At 32.1% G+C, this 21,363-nt stretch overlaps 1 protein-coding gene across 2 annotated transcripts; it reads left to right on the forward strand.

Annotated features, from left to right (window-relative positions):
- Positions 1–1,320: 1,320 nt before the first annotated feature.
- Positions 1,321–14,022, forward strand: LOC120078260 (DNA repair protein REV1). 2 transcript variants are annotated; one of them, XR_005481962.1, is made up of 24 exons: positions 1,321–1,526; positions 1,853–1,997; positions 2,282–2,397; positions 2,493–2,569; positions 2,892–3,532; positions 3,817–3,960; positions 4,136–4,268; positions 4,368–4,456; positions 4,592–4,642; positions 4,721–4,924; positions 5,441–5,560; positions 6,403–6,495; positions 7,324–7,383; positions 7,471–7,557; positions 7,688–7,771; positions 7,906–7,978; positions 8,259–8,327; positions 9,192–9,290; positions 9,882–10,169; positions 10,287–10,342; positions 10,632–11,209; positions 11,420–11,480; positions 11,809–11,902; positions 12,446–13,958. XR_005481962.1 is itself a non-coding variant. In XM_039032484.1 (24 exons), the coding sequence occupies exons 1-23, from the start codon at positions 1,321–1,323 to the stop codon at positions 11,848–11,850; spliced, it is 3,516 nt and encodes a 1,171-aa protein (XP_038888412.1). In that variant the 3' UTR covers positions 11,851–11,891; positions 12,446–14,022. The 2 variants fall into 2 exon arrangements, 1 of the variants encoding a protein (XP_038888412.1); XM_039032484.1 differs by having other exon boundaries at positions 11,809–11,891; positions 12,446–14,022.
- Positions 14,023–21,363: the final 7,341 nt, after the last annotated feature.

Below are 21,363 nucleotides of genomic sequence, written 5' to 3' on the forward strand. Positions count from 1 at the left end.
GGCCGCATCCAATAGTGTTACCAGAATAAGGTACCCAACCTTATTCATATATTATAGATCATTTGACTATTTACTCGAATCTGATCCACTCTTATGTCTCCACATAAAGTTCAAGTCGTTGGTGTATTTGATGTGTATATCAAACATATCCAGATCGATATTCAGTCGTTGGTGCATCATAATCACTAATTCACTGACAATTATATTATCTCTGACTTTCAGACCTTTCATATGACATCCAACATAATTCCTTCTGGACTCATCCCAATCCCCACAAATCGTACAAAGATGCAAAGTAGCGTCATTAATCTACAATGGGATAAGTAAATCTTAAACAAATATTGTAATTTATGACCGACCGTTTATGTATATACACACAATAGTGTATTAAGTTATAAACGATCATATACTAAGTTATAAACGATCATGTAGTAATTTATAAAAGACCGTACAATATTTATAAACGATCGTGCAATACTATATAAACGATCATTCATAAATTTATATACGATCACATATACAATACTAAGTATACAATCATTTATAAATTAGTACACGATCATTTACAAATTACTACACGGTCGTTTATAAATTACTACATGTCGTTTATAAATTACTACACGATTGTTTATAAATGACTACATGATCGTTTATAAATTATTACACAGTTGTTTATAACTTAGTATACGATCGTCTAGTAATGCTAAACGATACTTGTATTGTAATGAACGATTGTGTATATATTACTATACGATCGTTCATTTAATGCTAAAAGCCATCTGGGACAATAAATATTGTAGAATATCACTTACATTGTCTCTGTTTCTGAATCTGACGATGAAAGCGATCAACGCAAATTTTGGACTGAAACTCTGAGAGAGTTGAGAGAACAATGGGAGAATTGCGGGGGGAGTTCAAATACTAAGAATGACCTTCTATTCTGTTAATACCAATATTATTAAATGCTATTGGTAGAATATTAGTTGAGAATAAATGCTTTGGTGGAATGTTGGTGTTATATTGAATACACATTGAATGGTTGAAGGAAGAAGATGGAAGACTTTGGTCCGAAGGATTTTTAAAATTGGAGGTAATTTTTGAATTTCGTATGACAAAAGGTTAATGGTAGAAAAGTTTTTGGTTTTTGGGTATTTTGTGAAATTTTCTGAATAAAAAAGTCACTTTTCCAATTATATCTATTGCTTTTCCACGCGTTATAAAATATAAATATATCGACATTCATTTGCCGCCTCATTTTAAATGCTACATAGCCTTAACATTACACTTCCTTCCTCGACAATCTTCTCTTCTACAGGAAAGATGAATTCTGATTCTTCTCGCTCGGCTAATTCCTCCAGCCACAGATCCAAGCGAATTATCGACAATTCATCTCCGTCGAACCCTTCCAGTAGCGGTGGCAACAAGAAGAAACGGATCAACCAGAAAACCCTAGGCGTCGCATGGGGAGCCAATTCCATTTCAGCCTCTCGCTTCTCTCGCAATTCCCCGTTTTCAGATTTCGGAAGGTTTTTTGTTTGTTTTTCCCTCTTCGTTTTCACATGTTCTATTTGTTAGATTGGTATATGGCGGTAATTTGAATTTCACCTTTGCTCTTTGGAAGAAAATTTGGTTAGTTGAACCACCATATTTCTTTTAACGAATGTTCTACATGAATTTAAGTGAATTTTGGTCTTGGAGGGGCTTAAAGTTATCAAAGGACTAGCTGCTCGCTTTATAATTGAATTACTTTAGCTTCTTAATTGCTGTTGAGGATTTTCGGTGTGATGTGATTCTAACTTATATAGTGTATTTATCATCTTTTTCTCCCTCAAATACTTTGCTCTGGACGCAGTTACATGGTAGAAAAGACCAGGAAACTGCATAATCAGTTTAATGTTGATGCTTCAAGTGCTTCACATAGTGGTGCGAACTCAGGAAATCAAATATTTCAGGGCGTGTCTATCTTTGTTGACGGTTTCACGATTCCTTCCAGTCAGGTAGTCTATTTAATAATTTTGAGTTGAGCCGTGAATGTAAAGTAAAACTACTGAAAAGTATGAGTAGGAATTTACAATTTTACACTTATTCTTTCAGCTTTTGAGCAATTTTAGCAGTTTCTCTTTCCTTCGAGGTGAAAGATATTGAGAAAAACTGGAGACTTTACAAATTATCACCTTTTTAGGCTTGTCCATATCTATTATTATTTTTAATTAGAATGACAATATTGTAGAGTGTTTTGTGGGCAATTTTTACTGCCTTACTGATTACAAGTTAAATTCAGGAATTGCGGGGTTATATGTTGAAGTATGGTGGAAGATTTGAGAATTATTTTTCAAGACGTAGTGTTTCTCATATAATTTGCAGTAATTTACCGGACAGTAAAATAAAGAATCTCAGGTTTGGTTCAAAATTTATCTTCATTGTTAAAAACTCGCAGTAGTTTTGTTTTTGGTGAAGAATTAAGATAAACTCTTTTGTTGGTTATTTTTCAGGTCCTTCAGCGGTGGACTCCCAGTTGTGAAACCCACATGGATCTTGGATTCTGTTGCTTGTAATAAGCTATTAAGCTGTAAGTTAATGCATTGCTTTTATAGTTTTATGTTTAGATATGTAAATTTAATTAGTGGATAATTGCTTCAGGCATTAGGAACTATTTAATTCCAGGTTGTTGTCAGCGCTTAAACAACATCAAGCTATTTCCTTTGTCCCCACCCCCCCCACACAAAAAAGGGTATCGAAGAGAGATGCAAATTAACTTTTGCACCTGATAGGTGATATGGATCACATTTTGCTGTATAACTTTGTCCCAATAAATTAAAAGGTCTCAAAGAGAAATGCAGACAAAATTTTGACCCTGGCAGCTGATATTGTACTCATTTTTCTTTTTCTAGGGGTTCCTTACCAACTTGATCAGCTTGTAAGTAATCAACCAAGATTATCAGAATTCTTTTCTATGAAAAAAGGTCCAACGCTGGAGAAACCCAAAATTTGCATGACTACTGAAAAGAAATATGGAACAGAGGATTCACTGTCCCCGGTGGCTGTAAATTTAGAGGATACCACTTCATCTGAAGTGACTGAACAGATAGAATATAGAGCAGAAATGCATTCTGACTCTGAAATGAACCTTCAAGATAATGCAGATGCTGAACTGAATGAGAAGTCAAGTGATGATTTAGAGGCTACCAAACTAAAGGATACAAATATATCCGATGTAGATGCATCTATTGAATATAAACCACAAGTTTGTGAAAGTTTTGAGATGTGTCCTCGAAAGGATGCTGATGTAGAAGTACAGAAATGGCCAAGCTATGAAAAATGTAATTATGCAGATGAAGAACCAGGAGTTGTTGATGTGGGTCAGAGCAGTGAAGAAAATACATCTAGTTTGCATGGTTTGTCTGCATCAACTCACAATGGTAGTACCAATAATGATCATAGTGATGGATCATCAAGTTCTATGGTGGCTGGGTCTTCCAAGCTGCAGCATTCAACTCTTGGAAATCCAGATTTTGTTGAAAATTATTTCAAGGTATTTTAGGTTATTCAAGAGTTTTTTCCTACACTGAGTGTTTTGATTGATGACATTTGTCTTAACTACTTTACTTTCGTCCACGTCTTCTAAATCTTAACATTTATAACTTATAATAGAGGGCTGCAGAACTAGGTCCTATCAGGCGTCTTAGTGAAAAATCAGATGTTCTAGAAAAACTCTAGGTCCTTGTTTATAGTACTTTTACTATTTTATTACAGCATGATGGTAACTTTTCACTTTTTGCCATTTCATAGACTAAATTTATTTTCTTCAATCTACAGAAGTCAAGGCTGCATTTCATTGGAACTTGGAGAAATCGTTATTATAAGCGTTTTCCACGATCAGCTAATGGGTCCAGTTCTGTGATTTCTCATATGAATGGTTCTTCCCATTATCAGTCTGCCACTATTATCCATGTTGACATGGTAATGTTTGAGCAATATTCGTCCTTCAAATATCTGCATGTTGGCTTTTGTCGTCACTATTCTTTTTAGATGGTTACTTTTTACTTTGTAGAACTCGGGAGTTATTTTTTATTCATCATTATATATTCGTTAATTCATTTTGAAGTATAGTAATACCAGTATGCTGCTGCCTCAGGACTGTTTCTTTGTCTCGGTGGTTATTCGAAATATTCCGGAATTTAAGGATAGGCCGGTAGCTGTATGCCACTCAGATAATCCTAAAGGAACTGCAGAAATTTCCTCTGCAAACTACCCAGCTCGAGGTTATGGTTGGTCTTCTAGTTCTTTATTTATGTAATCTATAATTCAAATCCAAGGCTTTTCTAGAGTATCGATTGATTCTTCTCTCTTTGGCCATATCTATCAAGGAGTCAGAGCGGGAATGTTTGTTAGGGATGCAAAGGCTCTTTGTCCTCATCTTGTTATTTTTCCATATGACTTCAAGTCCTATGAGGAGGTAAGTGGTGGCTATCCCTGGGTTGTCATTTGGCAATCAGTTTGCTTATGGAAGATAAAAATCATATTCTACTTCTAGTATCTTCCATGTACAAAAGATGTTTTGATGGCATCTGACATCTTGGGAAATATGCAGGTAGCTGATCAGTTCTATGACATATTGCATAAGCATTGTGAGAAAGTGCAGGTCTGTTTCAGACAGCATTTCTTGTAGGCAATTCAATGTGATTTGCTTCATTAATGTCACTACTTGTGTCAAATGCAGGCCGTAAGTTGTGATGAAGCATTTTTGGATATCTCGGGCACGAACAGGGTAGATCCTGAGGTCTTGGCTTCAAAAATAAGAAAAGAAATTTTTGATACAACAGGATGTACTGCAAGTGCTGGAATAGCTACTAATATGCTAATGGCTCGCCTTGCCACCAGAACTGCAAAACCTGATGGTCAGTGTTACATTCCTTCAGAGAAGGTAGGTTCTAGAAATTCTTCCACTGAACCTTTAGTTGGTCAAATCACCCAGCGTTACAACATTGTGTTTCAATTCTCGTTAGATTACTCCATTTTGATGTCTTGAATGTTTAATCATGTATTTTGTCTTATAAATCACTTCACTATTTTTATGTGTACTCTTGAAGGTAAGAGGGATTGTCCTTTCAACTTTACATGGAAGAATTATTTTAGACATATTCTTTTTAACCAGAGACAAAATTTTTCATTGAAAAATTGAAAAAATATAATGAGACTTGATATTTAACAATATACACTTTGAAAGGGGTGAAAAAACTAAATGTGATGCAAACAAACGAAGATTGAAACTCAACAAAGAACAAAATTGAAAAAAGAAGCTCCCAAAAGGAGCAGAAAAAGGAAATAAAAGATTAACAAAACAAAGAAATTTCTTTGTATATTATTCAAGTAAATACTTCCATTTACTGTCAAGTAGAATGTGTATAAGTTGTTCTTGTATTCCATTTCATTTTTGTAGGTTGATGATTATTTAGATCCACTTCCCATTAAGGATCTTCCTGGAATAGGGCATGCCTTAGAGGAGAAGTTGAAGAAAAGAAGTGTTTTGACTTGTGGTCAGCTGCGTATGATATCCAAGGTGGCTCTGTAGTTCTCTCTATGGCTTGTTTGTTTGGTCACCATAGGTTTACATTAATGTCAAGAAATTGAGACATATTTATTATTGTTTTTTTGAGTTGCAATTTTCAATATGATTTTTTTTTTTTTTCTCTTCAAAACCCTTGAAAATGTGTCATACAAGTAAGTTGTCAAGACTCAAGAGACAAGGCAAAAGATTAAAAAAAAAAAAAGTAATGTTTCCTAGAAAACAGCTACATCAATAGAAATAGTAGGCTTTGAATAAATATCATACGAACACTCTATTCTGATAGAAAGATTGTTGAAGAGAGGTTGAATATATCTTTATTGGAGGAGAGAATGGTTAAGGATGCAACCAAGAGAGGTTGGTGTGACAAAGAGGATAGGGTCATCTCATGATAAGATTTGTAGTTGATCCCTATCAGCATAAGTAGTAGGCTTTAGAGAGGAGTGGACTTGGAATATGATACTTGCTTCATTGTATTAATGAAAATTATAATAAAATTTGGTAATTTCTTTAATGTAATATAATGATTTTGAAAATATTTGATACGAAGTTGATAATTGATTTAGTATTGCACAACATTTGTTTGTATGTTATCATCATTATTATTTTCTTTTGGAACTTTTTTCTATTTTATTGCATGATTGGCTGTAAGTCCTCAGTAGTGGCTCTGTAAAGGATCTGCTGGTGAGTGGATATTGATGTAGGGTTGCCTTTGTCCATATACATAATAGAGAGTTTGTTTGTGGCTGTGCTATGACTAAGTTATTTTGCTGAGTTTGTTATTATCAAACTAAGTTATCTGGAATGATTGCTTAATTTACTCTTGACGTGTCCAGGATTCTCTTCAGAAAGACTTTGGATTAAAAACAGGGGAGATGTTATGGAATTATAGTCGGGGGGTGGACAATCGTGCAGTTGGGTTGGTTCAGGTTTGGCAAAGAGATAATAAACCATATACTTTTTCATTAACTTTTACATGTTTTGCTTAATTGAATTACAATTTTTTCTTGTTTTGTTTCTGAACTCTTATGTTAAAATACAATACTAAATATATTACTGCATTAGATTATCCAGTAAGAGTAATGGATGTACTACAACCACTCAAAATCTTCACTGTTCTCTGTGAGCAAGACGTGATAACTACCTTAATGTTTCACTTGTTGAGAATTAAGAGTAGACAAAGCAAACTTATCCTTTTGATCTGCATTATAGAATGATAGAGGCATTATTATATGTCTGTGTAAATAGGATTTTATTAGTCTTTTGGAGTAATATAACTATTATAGTTTAAGGCTTCTATTTGTGCCTATAAATGGTACTTCCTTTGGAACTATTGAAAATTTTAAAGAAGTCCTTTTGAGTTGAATCATGATAAAAGATGCACTATTTCGTCTCATATGTTGATGGACTACTGCGTTGGGGAGTTTGGGATTCTCTTCAGGGGTTTGGGTTCAAGATTTTCATGTAAATACAATAATTTGAAACCCTTGTTATGAGAGTCATCTTTCTGGCAAATCCTCTTTGGAAATTAGTATGGGTGACGCAGGGATATAATACAAGGGTGGCCCTCCCCAATATCTCTGTGATCAACAAAATTAAAGATGAAAAGGAAAACGGTGGATGGAGTAGAGTGGTACTACTCTGTATATTTTCCAAATAATATTTGCTTTGCAACAGTGACCTAGTTTTGTTATCTTGATTTTCTTACATTTTCTCATAATTTTCTATTTCTCATGTTTACCCTGCTTATGATTTAGGAAAGCAAATCCATAGGAGCTGAAGTGAACTGGGGTGTTAGGTTCAAGGACTTCAAAGATGTGGGTAACATAAAGGGTTGCACGTTTACCCATTTAAGATGAAAAAATATATGAGTGAATTAAGAACTAATATTTTAACTATTACAGTGTCAATGCTTTCTCTTGAACCTTTGTAAGGAGGTTTCATTACGGCTGCATGGATGTGGAGTGCAGGGACGTACCTTTACCCTCAAGGTACGTTCTCTTTCTTTTATACAGTGACAAACATTGTTGAGTTTTGTTCCTTCAAGATATGAATGGGATTTTTCCTTCTTGATTTATGTAGAAGTGCTGTTAGCATTCTTTTTGTGTTGTATTTATTTAGATAAAAAAACGAAGAAAAGATGCTGATGAACCTACAAAGTATATGGGTTGTGGAGATTGTGAAAACCTGAGCCATTCATTGACGGTATAGTTGTCTGACAAATGGATCCCATTTCCCTTTTTTAATAGTTCTAACCATGTTTGTGAAATTGTAGAATTCTTATTTATTATTTATGTAATCTTTGACATCTAAATTTGTAAGTTTTTTTATTGTACTAGGTTCCTGTTGCCACAGATGACCTGGAAATTCTTCAAAGGATTGTAAAGCAGCTTTTTGGGGTTTTTGTCATAGGTAATCCTAAACTAGGCATAATTATGATTTTTCAGTTGATGGTAACATTCCTGTTTGCCATCCTGAACCACATGTTATTGATACTTTATATTGTCTCATCAACGTTTGTAACACTGAATCAGCATAAGAGAAAAATCACACCGCTGGTTTCTTTCCCCATATATTGTACATACATTGTAGTTTTCCTTTCTTACTGGACTAAAAGGCATCTTTTTGAATTGAGTTTGATACATATTCTTTTCTCTAAGAATTTCTATGATGTCCTTTTTGGTGCATGTAGATGTCAAAGAAATTCGTGGTATTGGTTTACAAGTTTCGAAGCTTCAAAATGTGGATATCTCTAAGCAAGGTAAGTTTGTCTGTATTATGATTTTCAGGCACTATTAATTTTGCTTCTGTGGAAATGAAAATATGTAAGCATAATGAAGAGAACTTGAGGGGGCCTCAATTTATGAAAACAATTTCAGTTGGCTAATCAAATACTGTTTCAGCAAGGAATATTGAAAAAGAGGGTGCTTTTGGGGTGTGATCCCTCAATGGTCGACGTTGGATTTGTGAGGAAAAGGAACAATAATCCTTCAAATTGAGAAACAAGATCATGTCACTTCCCTCGTTAACATTATTGAGATCTGTAAGGGATGTGTAACTATAGTAACTGAGAAGACCTTTCTGAAATTTTTGGGGGAACATTGTTTACGCAATCCAAGGAATTCAATCTAGGGAGTTCATCATCAACTATTTCTTGTTGGGCAAGGCCCTATTGAAATGTACAGCAGAGGATAATGCTTGGCTGCTTTGTTTGAATAAACGATGCTCTAGAGACTAGACAATTGAATTTGAAATTTTATCGAATATTGGTTACTTGCTGAATGAGAATATACTGAAAAATATGCCAAGTAATATAGGAAAGTTCTCTACACATCCATTTGTTATATCTTTAACCTGTGATCCATTTTAACATCTTCATTCCAACACTCCTTCACGAAGCTGTAATATCTAGGTAGGTAGTGAGGGGCTTGATATCTAACTATATATCATCCTAGAATCTAATATTCAATCAAACTCAAATCTGAAAAAGAAGTATTCATTTTATATTTAAAAGAGAAGTAATCAACTATTAATTAAATAATAGGTGGATTATTTTTGGTCTCTTACTTTTTGGCATGTTTTTTGTGGTATAGTTGGTTTCATGTGTGTGTGTTTTCTTCTGAAGGGATGAAAAGAAATTCTTTGGACTCGTGGCTTAGTTCATCTGCAACTACAAATGTAGAAAATAGTACTGGTCCTTTATTAAAGGAAAGGGCTAATATAGGTATGGGAGTTCTCTATTTCGTCTCTTTCCTTTTATAATTGATGTACTGCTGTTCTTTTCCATTGAATTGATTCTTTCTTATTTATTGTGACTATTAGGATTTTAAGCTGTAACAATAAGAAAAAAAAGAAAGGACATCATGCTAGCTCAACAGCTGTATTTTTCTCTCTGTTTTTTTCCCCCTCCTGTGAGGTATTGATATTATGGTGATGGTAATACTATCTGATTTGATGAGAGAGAAGGTGGTTGACGTAGCTCTTCTAGTCATTAGATTTGTATATGCTTACATTGTGAGCAGTTCAAACCCTATGGATGATGATAGAAATCTTGTTGTGAGGCATCGGTATTTCCATACTTGCATGTTATTTCTAATCTCAGTTCTTAGTTCTTATGTAAATTTCACCATTAGCAATTATTGTTCCTTGCTTTTCTAATATGTCATCTTACCTGCTCTGGAAGTGTCCCCATAGGGTTTCATGTATGGATATACACTCGTGTATGAATATAATCTGAGTATCTTAGTTCTCATGTGTTTATTCTTGGTTTGAAGGTGAATCATCATTCTTACTCTGTTTGTAATAATCTTAATAGATAATGAGAAACAGAGTGACGCTGGAACTTCAGATCAGTTATCTGCTGATCCTATTAGCCATCTGATTCAGATGGAGAATCACCAGCTCCATCGTGAAGCTTTGAACCCGGTTTCAGCTCCACCTCTGTGCAATCTGGATATTGGAGTTATAAGAAGCCTACCTCCTGAACTCTTTTCCGAGTTAAATGAAATCTATGGTGGGAAACTAATTGATCTTCTAGCTAAAAGCAGAGACAAAAATGAATTTTCCTCCTCTTCTAAAAGGGTTCCATCTCAAGGATCAGGAGGTAAAATTTATCTGGATAGTGATGCTAATTTTAAAATAATCTTTGTTGTCCGGTTTCTGTAACCAACAAAGATGATAATATATCTTTTTCTCCCTTTCTGCTGTCAAATAAATGAAGGTGATGGACTTACTTTATCGGATATCCAAGGAAACAAAATACAGTCGGAAAATAAGGTATTATTTAATGGAGACTTTGGAATATATCTCATATTTTTGGTATTCCATCCCAACAGATCTAATAATTACAGTATAAGTTGATTACACTTACCTTTGTGTTTGTAGCTTCACTCTTTTTTTTTTTTTTTTTAATCTGAATGCACAATCTACTGTGAAGAGAGGCATGCCCTTGATGTATTTATAATTGCTGAAGAGTACAGCCGCATTTTATTTTTCTAGCTCACCAGTCTTCGATTCACTCATGTATTTATGTGCTCTTTGGTGTTTTTGGTCCTATGTGACACAGCATATTGTTGGTCGTTCACCACCTGCACAAATTTCTGGGGAAGGATTGTGCAATTTGGTGACTCCTCTTCCCACCTCTGGATCTCATATAATTGATTTACTACCTTCATCTCTAAGTCAAGTAGATCCATCCGTATTGCAAGAGTTACCTGAATCACTGAGGGCTGATATACTTAAGCAACTCCCAGCACACAGGGGAAAAGAGCTTTCTTTGGAACATTCAGTAAAAAATCATCAGGAATCAGGCGGTGCTATTGACAATACATCTGGCTTAGTCGATTCTTTTATGGAGAATGATCTTTGGTTTGGGAACCCACCTCTATGGATTGATAAATTTAAAGCCAGCAATTGTTTGATATTAAAGCTTCTTGCAGAGATGTATATAGAATCAGGGTCACCAGGAAATCTATATGGGATTTTGCTAAGGATTTTATCTCAATCTTGGCATCATTCAGCTGCAGATTCTGATAGTTGGGATGGCGCTATCGATGGTTTGTGTGAACTTCTTAAGCAGTACTTCAAGTTGAAGATAGAGCTGGACATTGAGGAGACCTATGTTTGTTTTCGTCTGCTTAAGAGGTAATTTTGTATATTGGTTGAGATGACCAGGTGATGCAGGCATGAAATATTGTGCCCCTCTTTCAAGTGGTCTTGCCTTGCTATCTGGTTTTACGATATTTATCATCCACCTTTCTTACTTTTCTGAAATTTATGTATGACCATGCTGATCTAATATTAGAATTACATTAGTTGTAGGCTTCATTTTGTTATCCTTCATTTTTGTATCAGGTTAGCAATGAAGTCCCAGCTGTTTTTGGAAGTCTTCAACACTATTGATCCTTACCTTCAGGTTATTGCCTTAAATTGCTAATTCAGATAATTTAAACGTTTTAGTTTTCAATCAATGGTGTTTTCTTTTCATTAGTGCACCTTCTTAATTTTCTGGTATCCTGTGATTTCTCCCACAAATTGTACATACAATTCCTTTGATAGAATTGCCCCGTTGGACCTTTCCTTTTCTTTTAAGATGTTGGAGGTGGATTTTCTGTTTCTGTATTGAAGATACATATAATTTAACAGGCTGAAATTTGTAGCTATGACATCTTTATTTCTTTATCAAAGATGTTTAATTTTTTATTTTTCTTTATACACATTCTCATTGAATTTCAAATCATCAGGGGGCAGTTAATGAAATCTACGGCGGAAGTTTGAAGGTGTAGACCCTTAGTTTTTTCTTGACCAGTGGCGTTGAGATGGAAATGTATGTGCAGAGTAAGAGGCCTTTAACAATTCAAATAATTTCATAATACTCTCACTCCACTGAGATGATATTTTACAACGTGATCATCATTTGACAAACTTTAAACAAATATTGCCTATCGTTAATAATATACTTCAAATTGAAGCATCTAGAGACTAAATCCTTGAGTGTCTTTATCATGATTTTGCAACTGTTTAGGAACAGAATTTTGTTGGGAGGAGAGAAGGGGGAGTTTTATCCTCTAGCTTGTAGCACCAATGATTCTCGTATTATAGTTTTGTTTATTTATGAAATTGACCTCTACACATATTTTAGTCTTTATATAATTGTTGATAAAATGTGAAAATGTGCATCGCTGGGCTTGCTATTTACAACAATGTAAAATAGGGTTCTGTAAGAAGCACATGATTTGTCTTTATTTGAAGACTAAATTTCTCTCTCCCCAATAAAATTGATCTTCGAGAACTCTTGTTTTTTGAGTCAATGTACTCAAATAATTGTATGACTTGATTTGATTGAAGTCTGACTGTTTCTTTCAATTGTACGAAACACAGGTTAAATGTTCACAAATTGGAAGTGCCACCACTCTATCAAGCGCGGTATAAGATAAGAAAAGCATCCGTCTGAAATTTCCTTTGGCATGGCAGTAAAGACAGGCGGTTTCCATCTCACTTAATGAAAAGAGGTTAAACTCCCTATTGAAGAAGGTGGTCTGGGCATTGTGGATTAAAGCACAAGAATCAAGCCCTTCTAGCAAAGTGGATTTGGCACTTCCAAGCTATAAAGGGCCACCTTGGAGAAGAGTTATTGCTGTCAAATATAGTACCTCCCCCTTCAAACACAAGTCCGGTTGCACAGCTATTAAGTATTGATATAGTTAAATTTACCATAACTCACAAACTTAAGTTTTTGGGTTGAGTGGTGATTTACCATGGTATCAGGACAGGAGCAGAAGGTCCTCTTCGAATTCTTGTAATATCATTTCCACAAAAACGAATCACTTTACAAAATTTCCTTGGAAATCCATTATGAAGTATTGAGACTACGATGGATACCCTTGCAAAATTGGAAATAGACCCATGCACCTTTTGGTTGGACTCTTGGATCGACACGGCCCACCTTTATGCCGTCTATTCCTTTACTGTATTCTCTGTTCAATAAAAAAGAGAAGCATCCATCCGAGAAGCTTGCAATAATTCTTCTTGCTGGTATTTAGGCTTAAGGAGGAACCGAATGGAAGAAGAAATCATAGCATTGGCGTCGTTGTCACGCCTCCCATCAGCCAGGTATTTATCCACTCGGGAGAACCTTTAGGTTTTGAAAAAGGAATTAAATGGAACTTTCACAACCATTCTATAACTCCAGACCTTGCTTCTATGGCCCAAAATACATAACATCAACTTATTTGGAGATTTGGAGGGGAAAGTGTCCAAGGAAGTTGAGATCTTTATTTGGAACTTAGCCACTTATGCGTCAGCAACACTTAAGACAAATTACAATTCAGAAATCTTTGGGTCTCTCTCTCTCTCTCAGCTGGTGCTCTTCATGTAAAAACACATCATCCTTTCATCAGTTGCCCTTTCGCTTCCATCTTTGTCTTCCTCTGGCTGGTCTATTGCTATACGAGGAGAGTTTCTGGCTGATTCTTTCGGTTCTGCCTTGTCGTCATCCCTTCAAAAATCAAAGAGGCGAAAGTAGAAGTTCCAAGGAGCAACCTCACTAGAGACTTTCCAATGGTCAAATTGGACTTAAAGGAACAATTCAGACTTCCAGTGATAGAAAATACTTAATAGTATCAATGGCTTTATCTTGGTGTAAAAATTATTGTTGCTTCTGCAATTATGGTTCATCGTCCCTCAATTCCCATTGGAAAAGTTTTTTCCTTTTTTTTTTTTTTGGTAATCATGTGGTTGAGGCTTCCCTTCTAGAGGACATTTCTCTCCAAAAACTATTAGTACTAATTATAACTGTATCTTAGAAACTGCAGCTTTTAGAAGGACGGGATGTAATTATTTTGCACCTAGAGACTATTGTTAATTCTTCCATATAGTAGACCAATTTACAAAAGAACTGCACCTCGTGCTGAGAAACTCAATAATAGATGGTATTGTTAAAGTGTTATCATAATTCATACGTTTTTGTCCATATTATTCCTGTGGTTTATAATTTGATGGTGCTATTATATTTTGTTTCAGGTTGGCAATGGTTGAAGCAAAGTTTGAAATATCGATATTGATGGAAATATCGAGGTCATTTCATCGATATCTCGATTTTATGAAAGTATCGATGTCGATAGAAATTTTGGAGAATTTTATAGAAATTGATGAAAATTGTTATAATTAGTTAATGAAATTTTGATTGTGGCTGAATTCGACTATAATTGATCATTTTTAATCATCATTTCTGTAAGATAAGATAACATTTAGATGTATGTTGTAAAATATCTATATAAATACCTATGTGAGAGTAGAAATTTAAAAAAATAAAAAATAATATTAATAATATCAAATATTGTAAATTAACTTTAGAATTAAAGGACAAGAAATATTTCCATATAAAATAATTGTAAATTGTTTATTATAAAATGAAGTGGATACAGAAATAAAAAATCATAGCATTAAACTAACATAACATAATAAGAATAGAAAAATATAACATTAAACATAATACAACATAATGGAAAAGCAAAAGAAAAAGAAAACTCTACCTGTAGATAAAGTTTGAGAGAAAATGAGAGGAATATTAGAGAACTCTTATGTATTCAAGTTTGAGGTGAAATGATGTAAAAATTCAATATAAATATTTAAATGAAAATATGTGGTTTCTTGAAAATAAGAATTTTATATGGTAAAAGAGAAAAAGCTTCCCTTGCACTTCTCTTGAGGTAGCATAGTTTATTGCTAGCAAGAAAAAATTAGAATTTCGATGGAAATTTTGAAATTTTGAGAAATCGAAATTTTCTATCGAAAAGGCTCAAAATTTCAATCAAATTTCGAGATTTCAATCGAAATTTTGAGTTATGGGTTGTAGTAACATTTTTTAAAAAAAAAAAATTTTAAAAAGGAGACTTGGGTTGATCTTGTGAAATTAATTTTTATTTAATTATATTTATACCTAGTTTCAAATTCTTAAAAGTGATTTTCATAAATTTAAAAGTAATTTTAAATTATTATGTTTGGTTTCAAAATGATTTATGAATTATCAAATTACTGAAAAGGGTATTATTTAACTCAATAATTATAATAAATATCTATTTTTATTAATTTATTTTTTCATTTGTTTTATTGTTGATGTCTATATGCATAATTGATATGTTGGGTAGAAAAATACATAAGAATATCGAAGAAGATAGAAAACATATATCTCATTCAATCTAGTTGTAGACTAATTTTAATTTTAGTCAATCTCAAGAAAAATTTCTTATCAATTAATTCTTTCAAAATCAATTTGAAATGATTTTAGATTTTTTAAAATTAATTCTATTTCATGCCCAACTTCAGAAGTGATTTTGAAACAGTAATTTTAACTGTGTCAAAATCACTTCAAATATTATCCTACTCTTAAATGACCTGAATTGTGGCATGCTAGCAATGGACTACAGCTCTTGTAAAATCACTTGAGTAATTACCCTGGTCCCTGACCCTGCATTGTCTTGATAATGCAATTTAAGGTGTGTTTGCAATATATTTTCAAATGTTTAATTTTAAAAAACAAGTCATTTTAAAAGAAATTGCTGTATTTGACAACCAAGTTTTCAAGTGTATTTTTATCAATTTTTATCAAAAGTGTTTAAATAAAAATGAGTTTTTTGGAAAAAAAAAATATTTTTTTCTTAAGCCAATCCAAACGGGCCCTTATTCATTTAATCATCGATTTTCCATTGAACTTTATATTAGTTGCTTTCATTCAAATTTACACGGATTCTATTTAGGGCTCGTTTGGATGGATTTAAGAAAAAAGTACTTTTCAAAAAACTCATTTTTATTTAAATATTTTTTATCAAACCTAATCAAAATACACCTGAAAAGTTAATTCGAGTAATTGTCAAACACTCAAATTTCTTCTAAAATAACTTATTTTTAAATTAAACACTTGAAAATCTATTCCAAGCACATCCTTAATCTCGTGGGTTTTGAATCAAATTGAAAATAGGGTGATAATTGTTAATAAATTTAATTGTACAATACTTTAACACACTTCATTTACGAGTTTGAATCACGATATTTAACTTCAATTTAATATTTTTAACCATGACATTTACAAAGCAATATAACCGAGTTAGATTTTAGTCGACATCATTTAAAGAAAATGACTTGAGTTTTATTTAATTTACATTTAAAAAGTAATAAAGGAAAAAAATAAAGTAGAAATAAAAAAAAACTATCAAACAATTTTTTGTCTTTGTTTCTTTTTTTAAAAAAATAAGAACAAAAGTTGTTAGAAAACAAGAAATATAAAACAGAAAGCAAAAAAATAGAAATGTTATCAGACGGGACATAAACGTTAGATGATTAGTGTAATAGGTCTAAACAATGTTAGCCAAATTATTCGCTGAGGATAGAAGAAATTGTTTTAATTAGTTTCCTTAAATATAAACTCTGAATGGCATATTCATAGTCAATGTCTGTATGAGTAGTTGATCTGTCATTTTGATTAATCTGCAGCAAAAATTTCTGTAAATGAGAAGGTTGTCTTTTGGGCTATCCATTGTCTTTTCTGGCAGTTCTTGAATTTTGAAGTCTAATTTAATGTGGTATCTATTGTCCTATTAACACCACAAAAAGCATGGATATAGATGTGATAAATGATATCAACATGGTGACACCTCATATTTTAAAAATTTAGAATAATGACACAAAAATGACACCTTGATTTAAATTAGACCACAGTACTTTTGATGGATGTGAAATTTATAATTTTATTTTAGTACATAAAAAGAGTTTTAAAAGATTACAATTAATGAAATAGTCTTTTACATTTTTTGATTTGAATAGTTGTAACTGTTAGAAAAAAAAACTAATACATTTTTTCTATTAAAGAGGCTCTAAACCTGCTTGTCCTGTGACTTCAGCATCTTCAATTCTCAAGGTTTAAAAGATTCACAACTTCGACGGGAGGATTCTGGCCCTGTCACTTTCGATATATCCAACTCCTTCAAGACTTCCAAATGTATTCGTCTTCAGCATCTTCACACACCAATTGTGATAGAATAGCTTACATCCTCCCGAATGAGGTCAGTCAAGTGAGTCTCTTAGGATGCAACTCAAACCTCCTCTCCTAAGAGAATTTGACCGAGTCGCATCCACATTAAGCTTCCAACAACCTTCCTTAGGAGCATACCAGTTGCACTTTATAGACTTGTCCATGATTGTAAAATACTAAGGAGATTCATATGAGGATCTTGCATCGAAAATGGCTAAAGAGGATTCCACGGCATGGAAGATAACTTTAACGTCAAGACAAACTCTTGATTGAACTTGATTGCATTCCTTGGGTCCATAAGCACCAAAGCATTATAAGAATTTTCCCCAATTGCTTATTGACTCTAGGTTTCAAAATGTTATATATTTAGTCCTTAAGTTTTGAGTTTGGTTTCAATTTAATCTTTTGATTTCAAAATATTACAATTTTACCTGTGAGATTTGAGTTTTGTTTCAATTTAGTCCCTAAGTTTTAAGCTGATATACACTATTAACTTTGGTTTTTCACTAAATATTTATTTCCCATTTTTAGTGTTAATGTCTATTAATTTTAGAAAATTGAAAGAATTATAATTAATTAAGTTTCACTATTTTTCATCATTACCAAAATAAAATTTAAAATTTCACTTTATAATTATTTTAAATTAATTAATATGCATTAATGTTAATGACTGAATGTGAATATTAAATATTAAAGTAAATCTTGACACCAGAGACCAAATTGAAACATAACTCAAATCTCAAAGGTGAAATTGTAACATTTTGAAATCTAGGGACTCTAAATTGAAACTAAACTCAAACTTAAAAATGTATAAAATTTTGAAACCTATAAACCAAATAGAAATTATATTCAAAATCTAGAGACCAAAAAATTATTTATCAAATAAAAATTTATGAAATTTTAAACGGTAACTAATTTGATTGTTTGGTTAAACATATGTTCATGTTAGGTTGTGATATTCCATATCTATGGTTTAAGTCACACCCACCATACATGCGAAAAGAATACACCACTTTGATCTAAATAGTTGATATGAGACAAAGGACATGATTGTTTGTTTAACATATCTCCACCATTAGATTGTGATGTTTCATATATATGGTTTGGATCACACTCATACACAAAAGGATATACCACTTCGTCATGTAACTATTTGACTAGTTATAATTGGGCAAATGACCTAACTGCTTGCTCAAACATATATTCATCGTTAGATCTTAATTTTTCTTTCTTGGTCTTATATGATTGTGTCTATTTAGCATATGTATCAAGTGTAAAATACAAATGTTAAATTTACATTAACTCGAGACAACTTGTTGAAGAAGAAATTTCGAACCGATCACGAATCGCCACGTCATTCATTAAATTAATGACAAAATTCCAAAATATTCAATTCAAGACCAATTAGAAGTTGACATGTGTCCCCAATTGCAGTTGAAGACAAATTTCAATGATGTCACGTGTTTTCATCATGACCGTTGAATCAGATAAGATCAACTTGGCTCAATTTGATATAACTATTTGAGTTAAAGTCCAATTGAGCTAAAAAATAGGCTTAATTTAGCCCAAAAACCATAGTAGGTCCAAGTCCAACCAATTGGGCCTAGAGTTAGGTCTATGGACCAACTAAGCCTAAGCCCATGGGCTAACTAAGCCCAAGCCCATGAAGCCTATTAGAGAAGAGGAACTCTCTTCATTTGTTGGGGAGGCAATTCTACACATCAGAGAGCCCAAGAGAATTCACCAACAACCAGAAGACTCTTAGACTTCTAAAGACATGAAAAGACTCTTTCAAGACTTTGACTTCAAGAACATCACGCGTTTCGTTTCTTCAAGTTAAGCCGCACATTTAGCTGAGAGAGAATTAGAGGATTAAGTGTTAGAGATCGAACCACAGCGCATCAAATCAACATCTACACCAACACAAACTTAAGTTTAACTTCATGAAACAAGTTTCTCTGGAAACCTCGTGCGAACACAACTGTCTAACACATATCTATTGCGCTAATAATTTTTTTAGAGGCACAGATACAAATACAAGACACAGGTACAACATAATACAGACACAATGACACACCATATTCTGAAAAAATAGGATACTACACAACAAGAACACACTTATTTAAATGTATATTTTTAAAAAATATAAATCATTTTTATTCCAAAAGAAAATTCAAAGTAAATGGATTGATTCATTTATATCCTTAAAAAGCTTAGCTTAAATTATTTCACATTCAAAAGCTATTATTATTGTCATTTGTATCTTTTTAATCTACTCTACAAGTGTTCTATGCATGTCACTTGTTCAATACGTATCCAACAAGTGTCGTGACGTGGTGTTGGACATTGATACACTAGTCAATTAAATGAAATTGTTTGTACTTCTTAGATGATCTTATATACGTATTTAACAAGACATCAAAATATATAAATATCGAACACATATGGACATAGACACACTAATCAAACTAAAGCCTCATACTTAGGTAAAGGTTAACAATGATTTTCTTGCTTCATAATCTAATTATAGGTTGGTTTACTTTTTTTGTATTCTCTTTCCAAAAAGGTAATAGGAATAAATATAATTATCATATGGGTAGTTCCATGGACTGAAGTTGAGAATATTTATTGCTTCATTATTGTAGCATTGCTAAAGGTGCAATTTTATGTAAATATTATAATTATTTCAAAACATTAATAGAAAAATCAAATCATTTAATTTTGGTCAAAGGGAATAGTATTGGTTGTCTCATGTGGGGTGGTGGTACATGTATGTATCACACAACTTTATTTAATTCCATTCAAATCTGTATGAAAGGAATTTTTCTATTTATAGGCCGAATTGATAGTTTTGGTAGGGGAAATTCCTATTTGTGACCAAACTTTTTATAACCCATTCATTTCTTATTTTCGCCTTCTAATTCTCTTAAAAAAAAAAAAAAAAATCACTTTTGGTTCGTGAAATTATATAAAATAGTAATAAATTAGTCTTAGTTGATAACAATATAGTCTTTACGTTTTTCAATTTGTAATAATTTAGGTCCCATTTGATAAGTATTTCATTTTGTTTTTTGTTTTTTTTAAAATTAAGTCTATAGACACCAGTTTCACTTCTAAATTTCTTTCTCTCTATAATCTCCTTTTTACCGATTGTTTAAAATATAAGCCAAATTTTGACAACTAAAGTAACTTTTAGAAACTTGTTTTTTTGTTGGAATTTGGTTAATAATTCAACCATTGTACTTAAAAAAGATATCATTAATGTAAGAAATGAGGAAGAAATAAACTTAATTTTTAAAATAAAAAATTAAAAATGAAATTGTTACCAAACGAGGTCTTAGTCTTTCAACATTAACAAATAATAGTGTAGTTACTGTGCTTCAAAATTTGTAAAGATTGCGATCCTTATTGTGAAAGTTATTATTAAGATTTGATGAAAAAATTCTTACACATGTATACCGAAAAATAGAACAAAAATCAATTTCTTCCATGAACTATAAAACTTAAGTCATCCCATGATAAAAATTTATCGTTACTTTTGAAGGGATTTTTTATGATAGGACTAAATTACTACTTATTAAAGTTTAAGGACTAAATTATTACAATTTGAACATATGGGGACTAGATCATTGCCAACTTGAAGTTTAAAAACTAAATTGTTACATACTATCGCCAACTTAATGTTTCAAAACTCAATTAAAATTTTGAATGAATAATTATATCAATCTTAACTCCTAAACTTTTGTAAGAGGTCATTTAGGTCATAGATGTTTCATGGGTATAGATATTAAATATCTGGAATTTGAATGTCTCGATTTTAAATGCCTGGGATAATTAATATCCGTGTTTGGATGTGCATGATAATTAATATCTAGAAGTTAAATATTTGTGCTCAATTCAATAATTTGTATATAGAAACTAAAAGTAGATAATTACTTAGTAAATATAAGAGATCAATTAAACTTAACATTAATTAATTTTTGTTATGTTAATTAATTATTTAACTAATAAAATAAAAAATAACTAAATACTTTTTAATTAAATATAATTAAACTAAATACTAAAAATAATTTTATTTATTTATTAATTAATTAATTAAAATATTAATAGTTAACAATAATAAATTATATTAAAGAGTTAAGATAGCATAAAATATAAATGGTAAATATATTAGTTGAAATTTATTAACTCTAAATCATATATTTATATTTAATAATTAATTAAAAATTAATAATAATGAATATTTGATATTAATTTATTAATTAATTAA

This window comes from Benincasa hispida, chromosome 5 (assembly GCF_009727055.1).
Source record: "Benincasa hispida cultivar B227 chromosome 5, ASM972705v1, whole genome shotgun sequence".
NCBI classification, from domain to species: domain Eukaryota; kingdom Viridiplantae; phylum Streptophyta; class Magnoliopsida; order Cucurbitales; family Cucurbitaceae; genus Benincasa; species Benincasa hispida.

What these genes read in the sequence shown, in the direction of transcription:
- LOC120078260 (XM_039032484.1), top strand. Translation starts at nt 1,321, where the DNA reads ATGAATTCTGATTCTTCTCGCTCGGCTAATTCCTCCAGCCACAGATCC. An exon ending in ACTTCAAGTCCTATGAGGAG is followed by an intron (nt 4,457 to 4,591) that starts GTAAGTGGTGGC and finishes GGAAATATGCAG; the next exon opens with GTAGCTGATCAGTTCTATGA. An exon ending in TGTTTTCGTCTGCTTAAGAG is followed by an intron (nt 11,210 to 11,419) that starts GTAATTTTGTAT and finishes TTTTTGTATCAG; the next exon opens with GTTAGCAATGAAGTCCCAGC.